The sequence below is a fragment of the Notolepis coatsorum genome, assembly GCF_963971535.1.
Source record: "Notolepis coatsorum genome assembly, chromosome: 2".
NCBI lineage: Eukaryota > Metazoa > Chordata > Actinopteri > Aulopiformes > Paralepididae > Notolepis > Notolepis coatsorum.
Window position 1 is genome coordinate 198,815,404 of NC_140166.1, and position 10,781 is coordinate 198,826,184.

General features: G+C 41.2%; 1 protein-coding gene across 1 annotated transcript; it reads right to left on the bottom strand.

The window, feature by feature from the left end:
- Positions 1-8,243: 8,243 nt before the first annotated feature.
- Positions 8,244-9,911, bottom strand: LOC311223686 (tripartite motif-containing protein 16-like; the record flags this gene model as incomplete). The annotated part of the gene is made up of 1 exon (XM_084308458.1): positions 8,244-9,911. The coding sequence occupies one exon, from the start codon at positions 9,909-9,911 to the stop codon at positions 8,244-8,246; it is 1,668 nt and encodes a 555-aa protein (XP_084164584.1).
- Positions 9,912-10,781: the final 870 nt, after the last annotated feature.

Consider the following 10,781-nt stretch of genomic DNA (forward strand, 5'->3'; position numbering starts at 1 on the left):
CTGTACATTGGAATATTTACAAAGCCATACTTGGTCATTTACTGTACATTGGAGGGGGTTGGGTTAGGACATTTGCAGGGGCCGGTTTCGAATTGCAGTCTCCCGTAGGTGTTCTTTGAGAGTGGTTTTGAAAGTGGGTAGTGATTCACATTCCTTTACAGCTTTGGGTAGGGCGTTCCACATTGATGCTCCAAAATGGGGGACCCTGATGGAAACAAGACAAACGTCTTTCTCAGGTCTGCATCCCCTTAACAATTGTATGTATTGAGCCGTACTGTATTGTACCCATTCTGCAATCTGTTAAATAAAGTTTTCATTCATTCATTCATTCATTCATTCATTCATTCATGTGGCATAATTGCGAAAGGTGTTTAGGCCCTTATTTGAGCCGAATCTGGGTTTAACATGATTTGTGGAGCTCCCTCTGGTGTTGTGATCGTGGTATTCACTGACCTTTGGGAAGTATTTTGACATGTACATGGGTACCTTGGTCGTGTAGTGTATCTTGTAGACCAGGCCCATTGCAAGTTGCTGTACTCTGTCATCTACTCTAAGCCATCCTAGGTTGTCAAAGTGGGCAGGGGTGAGGTGGGTTCTAGGAGTAAGGTCAAGCAGTAGTCTGACCAGTTTGTTTTGAGATGTTTGTAATTTTGTTTTTAGTGCCTTTGAGGTGCTTTGGTACCATGAGGTGCAACTCAAGCATAGTCGTAGTACCCTTGAATGAGTACTCCTGCCAGAGTCTTCAGGGTATTCTTGTTTACCAGAGAGGAGATCCAGTACAAGAATCGAGTTTGTTGGCTGACTCTTTTTTTATTACATTGGATGCCAATGTAAACAACTCACCAAAAGTGACTATTGCACAACTGATTTGACAAAAAAAATCCACCAAGGGGGGGAAACACCCCCCCCCCCCCCCTCCAAAATCCACCAAGGGGGGTAAACACCCCCTTCACCCCCCCCCCCCCCCCTCCTCGCCATGCCTTGCCTTTTACTGAAATGACGCCACTGGGAGTAGGTGCTGAAAAAGGGACTTTATCTCGGCCTGATTAAGTTCCGATCGATTTGGAATGGGTCGCGCGTTTTCAGGAGACTCAGTCAGGCGCATAAAAGTATTCGATCATGTCTCTAGCACCCCCACAGCCGTAGCTGCAACCACTTACATCAAGGCTCTCATCCACATTCATTCATTTGCTCCCCCGCTATCTCCTCCCCGATTTCAGAATCCCGGAAGTGTTGATTGATTGATTGATTGAAAACTTTATTAACAGATTGCAGAATGGGTACAATACAGTACAGCTCAATACACACAATTGTTAAGGGGATGCAGACCAGAGAAAGACTTTCGTCTTGTTGCGGTGGTCTATATAGTTTCTGTTAGGATCTCTGTTAAACAATACTGTATATTTGTATATCATGTATGTCATAAATGTAACGGATGTAAACAAGACAAAAGTATTTCTCTGGTGTGTATTGAGCCGTACTGTTTCCAATGTACAGTTTCTACGTCAAATGTATACTCTCTTTTCTGGACCCCTTTTGTATCACAAACAGTAGGCTACTGTATTTGCAAATCTGGTATGTCATAAATGTATAGATGTAGCAGTACTGTATCTGTATGTCGTGTATGTCATATATGTTATGATGAATTGAAAATGGGGGACCCTGATGTAAACAAGACGAAAGTCTTTCTCTGGTCTGCATCCCCTTAACAATTGTATGTATTGAGCTGTACTGTACTGTACCCATTCTGCAATCTGTTAATAAAGTTTTCAATCAATCAATCAATCAAAACTTTATTGTACCCATTCTGCAATCTGTTAATAAAATGTTCAATCAATCAATCAATTGTAAGGCCATGAATCCTGAGAATGTTGAAGTTACAGCTAATGCTATAGGCCTGTTTCGCGCAAGGCCCCAGTGAATTATAGACCACAGCACCGCAACACTTCCGGTATTCTGAAATCATGGGAGAGAGAGCGGGGGGAGAAAATGAATGAATGTGGATGAGAGCCTTGACATTAAGTGGTTGTAGCTACGGCTGTGGGGGTGCTGGAGACATGTTCCAATAGATCTTTATTCGCCTGACGGAGAGACCAATCCCAAATCTATATATGCACTTTCTCGGCCGAGCTATAGTAACTTTTTCCGCACCTACTCCCCAAACTCCAGAGACTCTGTGGGCAATCTGCGTATTTGCAGATCTTGTTTCCTTTTGCGAAGCTCTAGCTTATGTCCACAAAGGTTTTGTTTTTGGTCTCGGGGAGAACGATGTAGAGAGATAGAATAGAATAGAAATACTTTTATTATCCAAAGGGAAATTTGACACTGCAAATCGCTCAACATTTAAACATTTAGACAGAACAGGTCACGAATAAGAATAACAAAACAAATCAAATCAAATTGCCTAAGATAAGAGTAGAATAAAATAGAATAAAAATGGAATAAAATATACAGTAAATAAATACAGTAACAATATACTGAGGTCTACAGTAGGTGTAATATTGCACAGTGCTGTTTCAAAACTAAGAGTCCAGGAAGATGGTAACTGTCACTCTCTGCTCAGTGATGCAGTGAGGCACAGTGATGCATTATATAGTCTGATGGCTGTTGGAATGAAGGACTTCCTGTGCCGTTCAGTGCTGCATTTAGGTAGTGTGAGCCTGGCACTGAACATGCTCCTCCTGTCAGCCAAGTCTGTATATAGTGGGTGGGAGGGGTTTTCCCTGATGGCCTGGAGTTTAGCAAGACTCCTCCTCTCCGCTACCCTCGCTAGGGAGTCCAGCTCCACCCCAACCACGCTACTGGCCTAGATAGAGCTCCCAGTCCCAGCAAACACACCACCACAAACACCAGGAAGATATAGGATTGTACTCCTTTTTTTTTTTTTATTATTATTATTTTTATTTATTTTTTCCATTTTTCAATTAAACAAAACACAACATAATACAGTAACAACAATAATACACAAGGCATCACAGGACAGTACTTCAACAATAATAATCATAATAACAAGACAATTAGAAATAATAAATACAGAATATAGAAATCTAATTATATGATCACAAACACCACAAAAGACATTAGACATTTGACATTTCCTCCCCCACTCCCACCCCCGGACCCCCCAGGACCAACACCCCAACCTCGCCCCGCTGCTAGATGGTGGTATTAACTTTCTCGGTCGTTGCGACCCACAGCTCAATGCTGGCCTGTCCCACTCAAATTACATGTGCAGTAGAGATTTCCAATGACATCCAGAGACCAAGATTCAAGAGGTTTATTCGTCACATACATACCAGGGCATACAGTGAAATGCGGGTGGCCATGCCAGCTTTGATTGTGCAATAATACTAAATAATAAAATAGACATAATAAACAGGTAATAAAATAGACATGCTAAAGTCCTGAGATAGTGCAATACAATGTTAGCTACGGATTAAGTCACTGGATCCTATGTACACTACTATACAATATGCAGTTTTTACTCTACAGTATATCCGTATGCTATACTTGCTATTTCTAAACTATACTATACAAGAACCACATACTTTGGGAAAGCCTGCCCTATAGCTGCATCACATTTTATCCACTAACCGAGCACTCATTAAGACACGTTATATTTAATTTTTTGATGTGAAGGGCAGCCAATAGGGCACGTCCTCAAATTTTTGCCACTCAAAAGGGCACTTTAGCTTGACGTTTTTCAACCGTGGGGGCACATGGTCAAGTTTAGACCATTGGAAGGGCACCAATGGGCACATCCTATAATTTTCTCCACTCAAAAGGGCACTTTTGCGTGACGTTATTTAACCGTGGGGGCACATGGTCAACTTTAGACCATTGGAAGGGCACCAATATGGCACATCTTCTCATTTCACCACTCAAAATGGCACTTTAGTGCAACGTTTTTAACTGTGGGGGCACATGGTCATGTTTAGACCATTGGAAGAGCACCAATATTTTTATTTTTTTTATTTTTTATTTTTTTTATTTTTTATTTTTTTTTCTCTGTGCAGTTTTGGCGCCCACCTCTATATCGGCAACCATTATTTTTACATAAAAAAAATTCTAACATAAGGGAAAATGAGCCAAAAATCTAAAACGGTCGGTCGGTCTGAGCCTCAGCTTTAGGTGTTCACAGTCAGAACATGCTAGAGCGCTGTGCATTGATGGGTATCGGTCAAGTGTTTATAGAATTGAGCGTTGAGGAAAGAAAGACTAACGTTAGAGAACTATGAAGAGGCAAAAGCCATAAAAAAAAAATAAAAAAAAAATCACACAAAAAAAAATTACAAAAAAGAAAAAAAATAACAAAAAGAAAAAGAAAATACAAAAAAAAAAAAAAAAAAAAAATGGGGGGGGGGGGGGCGGCGCAGTGGTGAATCTCGCCTAGGGCGCCAAATGTGCTAGGTCCGCCCCTGACCACAGCACCAGGTGTACTGGGACAACATTGGAAAGGTTCCTGCAAATGAAGGCAAGCTAGAGTCTAATGATTGTACGGTGAATAGCACCATCTTGTGTCCATGATAATCTGCCACAAGTGTTACAATGGCCCGTCCCAAGATCTCTTGTCATTGTATTGACTATAGGGCTTAAACCACTACACCTTGTATTCAAGATCCTTATATTTAATGGTTATCGTGTGCAGTATCACAATTAATACAACGATAACACACCATTCGCCAGGCCAATATGACAGAACATTAAAAACTAAAAATCTCTAGAAAATCTAGTAAATTTACAAACCAATGAGCTTCTAGATAGACACAGTAGAAAAGAGATGCAGCCAGTATGAGCTTCTAGATAGACAGTAGAAAAGATATGCAGCCAGTATGAGCTTCTAGATAGACAGTAGAAAAGATATGCTGCCAGTATGAGCTTCTAGATAAACAGTAGAAAAGATATGCAGCCAGTATGAGCTTCTAGATAGACAGTAGAAAGGATATGTCGCCAGTGAGCTTGTTGCATACTGATGTTAAACAGTTGGCATTAGTGCAGAATTTGACTACAACTGTCTCATAGGGACGAATGCTGGAATGGCATTTTGAATGGCAGGCATATAGTTAGACATAAATGAAAGCTCTCATCGACTCAGACAGATTGCTACTTTGCTAGTCATACATAATGGCATCAAGTCCAAATGACCTGAGTTCTGACAATGGTTTACCCCATGGTCCCCATTATGCATCTGTATTCTTTCCATTGACTCCATAGGTAATTCTACCCTTGCTTAGCAGACACACGACAGAGTAGAGCAGTCGTCTGGTAATCCAGAGGTTCACGGTTAGATTCCCGATCCTCCCGGGCAGCATGTCGAAGTGTCCTTGAGCAAGACACTTAACCCCTAATTGCTCCTGATGAGCAGGTTGGCACCTTGCATGGTTGCCTCCATCATCGGTGTGTGAATGTGTGAGTGAATGGGTCAAATGCGAGGAACAAATTGTAAAGCGCTTTGGATAAGTGAACTGAAATAGTGCGGGCGTTGCATAACTTGTCTCTTATCATTACTGTAAAAGTAAACTATGAACTTGTGAAAGTGTTGTTCTTTTTATATATGTATATACACACTATACATTGCCCTTTATATTTTATGGGTAACTCATTTATGATTAATTACTTTATACTTACTAAATGTTTATATGAAGACCTTATACAGTTATTTTTTCTCTAATAAAAATAAAATAATTGACTAGTCGAACCACAACTATTTAATTATTATATTGAAACAGAAAGGTTATCGGACGTATTCCACTGAAGGGAAAAGTGATCATATCCAAATATGTGAATTTTTTATTGGCTAGTTTGAATATGTTAAAGGTAATTGATCCAAACATACATGAATGGGTAGCTCCATCACCGGACATAAGAATTGAGCCCCATTTCATATCCTGCTGACTGACTAACACTAGACATCAGTAAGCTGATATTTGTTCTGTGGCTGAAACACTTTGGGTATGTTGGCAATGTTTGCAAACATTGTAGTAAAACTGATTTATATTACGATTTACAATAGGTTCAGAGTACTGTATATATTGCACAGGATAGACTTATATTTATAGTTACAGTATACAGTATACAGCCATCGACTCACTAAAGACACTTAAATAAATTAATTAATACTAACATACACTCAACACTGCAGCACTCAAATTTGAACCCTTTGATGAACATTATTCCTCAGCTGATAAAGAGTTGTACCCTTCCTGCTGACTTGTCGTATAGAACTTGTAAGTCGCTTTGGATAAAAGCGTCAGCTAAATGACAACATGTAAAATGTAAATACTGTATATTGTACCAGGAGTAGACATAAGATAGAGTTAGCTATATTTGTACCGGAGGTAGACTTAGCATAGAGTTATTTGTATATTTATAACAGGGTGGGCTATACATACACATTACACACATATTTATATTATTGATATTGTAGAGTATACTTGTACTTCTATGTTCATTCACTCACTCAGAGATCCAGAGTAGATTTCAAGGGCAAGCAGCCGTGTGTTTACTTGGTTTTATTTTATTTTCATTCTAATTATCCTAGCTTGTTTGGATCTAACCTGTGCATCTACTGTGCTTCATTGCCTTTGCTGTTGCTGCTTTGATGCCTGAACTCCCCTATGGGGGAATAAAAAAGGTTTATCTTATCTTAAACTCTTCAAAAATGCATAATTATGAATATACCACATTGATATAGTCAAGAACAAAAACTAAAATTAATAGCAATATATAAAAGGTCAAGATGTTTCACCTGCAGAGTTTTGACTCCTGCCATCAGGGAGGAGGTACTTTCCCTAGGAGCGCCAAATCAAACATATCTGAGCTGAGGTAATTTGTTCCCTCAGCTCTTGGGTTCTTAAACAATTGTAATAGTAACAATGGTAACATTTTAGAAAGTATTTGCCACTCATTGGAGATTATCTAGATATCTAGAATTAAACCAGAATTGGTTTGGAACTCTAATAACTAATTTCACTATTGAATTTCAATGGTAATGTTAGATTTTTACTGAATTTCTCGTGTAGCACATGGAAATAGTGAGTTAAAGTAAATTCCTTTGCGTTGTGTTCAAAGTTCTATATTGAGGTTCAGTCGGTGAAACGGCAAGTTTCAAGAAAATATCCACACGGGTCCTTCTGGGTTTAGATGTCCACGTTTATTTAGTAAGAATTAGTAAGAATAAAAGAACAAAAGACAAAAATGCACAATATTCAATTAATGGTCATTCTTCCTAAGCCAGCTCCTATCTAGGTCTCCCTCAAAGTCTGCCACCAGAAGAACAACTCTCTCTCTCCTTGAGCTCTTGATAACGCAGATGGGTTTGTAAAACAAAATAGTTGCATTTACACCTGACTCATGCCCCACACATCCTGGCTATGCCTGGGTTCAACCGAAGGCCTTGAAAATAGTGTCCCATATGAAGTGTCCCGGCTGCCCAGAGATTAGAGGGAAAAGGTTATAGGCTGAATCAACCTCCCCATGGAGGTCCGGCAACCACATTGTTACCAACCCCCCTTGGAACAGAGAGAAGAGACAGACCCAAATCCCAGAGTATTTAAAAAAATGACCAAAGGTGATCAAATACAAATAAAATAGTTACATATTGTTGTCCAGCCTACCCAGATTATGAAAAGATTTTGACTTCCCCACATGCAAAGGAACAGAGGTATTGAAGATAGGAATCATCAAACAAACTTTACCCCGGTAGGCTATAAACAAAGCAAACCATATGGGCTAGATCCACAAAGAATGGATTGCACGGAGTAAGTTGCACCCTTACTTAAAATTCATTATGAATTGAAAATGGGGGACCCTGATGTAAACAAGACGAAAGTCTCTCTCTGGTCTGCATCCCCTTAACGAGCCGTACTGTATTGTACCCATTCTGCAATCTGTTAATACAATTTTCATTCAATCAATCACTGTGCAGATTGATTGATTGAAAATGTTATGGGTACAATACAGTACGGCTCAATACACACAAATTGTTAAGGGGATGCAGACCAGAGAAAGACTTTCGTCTTGTTTACATCAGGGTCCCCCATTTTCAATTCATAATGAATTTTAAGTAAGGGTGCAACTTGCTTCGTGCAATCCATTCTTTGTGGATAGTGTATGTGTGTGTGTCCCTGAAAACAACAATAGAGTGAATGTAACTCCTAATGACCTCATCTTTCACAACTCAGCATCTTCAAGATCAATTTAAATCCCAAACCCATGGGTAGAGGAGCTGTGAATGTCACGGTCTACTTCAGCTCACAAAACTCAGCCTCCCCAGGGGTTTTAAACCAAAATCCAGGATAGAGAGGCTGAGTGAATGTGGTGTTGACTCTGTACAGGAGGGTCATTGTGCGTCTCATTGTGTCAGAGACGCCATAGAAGGACAGAGTACCTGCCCTGTGATTCAGGTACACTCCTATTCTGGAGGAAAGGGGGCCACGGCCACCTACTCGCATGTTTTTGTTATCGTGTCTGAAGATGTGAATACCTTCACAGTACACTAAAGCCCAGGATTTGGAATTGTATCCAAATCCACAGTCCTCCATTGTGCCTGTTCTACTAATGTCTTTGTATGAGGCTGCTACAGAGCCCCATCCACTCAACTCCACCTCCCAGTAACAGCGTCCAGTCAGGCCTTCTGTACCCAGAACCTGACACCATTCAATAAATCTTTCTGTAGGATACGACTGCTTTTTCTGCATCCATGTTGCTTTTCTGTTCCCCTCAGACAAAGACAGTTGCGTGTGTGCCGTGTTTGGGTCCAGTGTGATCCGAGAGGAATATTGTAAGAAGTCAGCTCTGGTCTTGGGCTCTGGTGGCGGTAAAACATAAACTGCATTCACTGTTGTTGAGATTCCGGGCCACTGCTCTTTTAGAACGTCCTCTAGTTTGTCTCTCAGCTTAGACACAACCTCAGTCACATCTGCAAAGTACAGGAGAGGAAGGACACCGATGCTGGGGAAGTCTGTAGACTCACTGGGACTGGAGAGGGAGGGGTAACTCTGTAGAAAGTGGATGTGGTCCTCCGTGTGCGAGAGCTGCTCCAGCTCAGTGTATCTCCTCCTCAGGTCCGCTATCTCCTGCTCCAGTCTCTTCTGCAGTTCTTCAGCCTGAGTCACTGTGGTCCTCTGTTGGGCTCCGATTACCTTCTTCAGCTCAGAGCGCCTCGTCTCCAAGGAGCACATCAGCTCAGTAAAGATTCTCTCACTGTCCTCCACTGCTTTGTCAGCAGAGCGATTGAGAGAATGCACAGCCTGTTGGAGCTCTTTGAGTTCCTTCTCTCTCTGGCGGACTTTCTGCCGACTCATGCCAAGCTCTTTCTGTCTCTCCGTCCTCTCTGCTGCAGCTGAGACTGTATCATGGCCTTTATGTTCATCCATGGAACACAAACAACAGATACACTGCTGATCAGTACGACAAAAAACATCCAGAATCCTGTTGTGACGAGAGCAGGTGTTCTCCTGAAGCCGTGTGGAGGCTTTGACCAGCTTGTGTTTCTTTAATGGAGCTACAGTATAATGAGGCTGGAGGTGAGTTTCACAGAAGGAGGTCAGACATACCAGGCAGGACTTGATGGCTTTCTGCTTCCTCCCAGTGCAGAAATCACAGGCCACGTCTCCAGGTCCAACATAACAGTGATCAGGAGGAGCAGCTTGGAGTCCTGTCTTCTTTAGTTGTTCTATCACTTCAGCCATTATATTGTTTTTCTTCAGAACAGGCCTCAGAGTAATAGTCTCCCTGCACTGGGGACATGTGTAGATCATCCCCTTCTGATCATCTTTATCCCACCAGTCTTTAATACAGTCCATACAGTAGCTGTGTCCACAGTGAATCGTTACCGGATCCTTGAGCAGATCCAGACAGACCGAACAGCAGAACTGGTCCCGGTCCAGATCAACTCCTTGCTGTGCCATTTTATTCTACAAGGACAACGACACTCTAAGTTTTGTTTTCTCAAACTCTGATGGTGTGGGGTGGGAGGTGCTTCCTGGTTATAGTTGTCCAGGGGGTGTTATTTTTTTTCGTAGCCGCATTTTGCGGAGACGCTCTCTGATTGGCCACTTCATGTGACATGTGCGCCCAATCGTGTGACGCCTGTTTCTACACCGGTTAAGCTTAGGCACTCTTTCGAAGTTGGTTAAGGTTAGAGTTTGTCTTAGAGCAGGGCGATAGAACACCAGCCCTGATTCCAAACTCTAACCTTAACCAACTTCGAAAGAGTCGCCTAAGCTTAACCAGTGATAAACTAGGCGTTAGGTAGTTTGCAGGCTGTTAGACCCGGACATGGGCAAAGGCACAGCTCGTCACGCGATTGGGCGCACATGTCAGTGGCCAATCAGAGAGCGTCAGTCAGTGGCCAATCAGAGAGCGTCTCCGCAAAATGCGGCTACGAAAAAAAATAACGCGTCCAGGGGAGGAGTCGCTTTAAAGAGGCACACAGGTGCCACACATAATTAATTACCAACCTAAACAGGTGCTACACATCAATACATTAACAAGTTCCTACACACTATACAAATGAATTAATTAACCTATCCCCAGAAAATAGCAACACCAATAAAAACTAAAACCCTGATAATATAATAAATATATGTATGAATGTATGTATGCATGTATGATAAGATTAATGAATGTATGTATGTATGTATGATAAGATTAATGAATGTATGTTTGATAATATATATGTAGGTATGTATGATAATATGAATGAATGTATGTATGTATGTGTATGTATGTATGTATGTATGTATGTATGTATGTATGTATGTATGTATGTATGTATG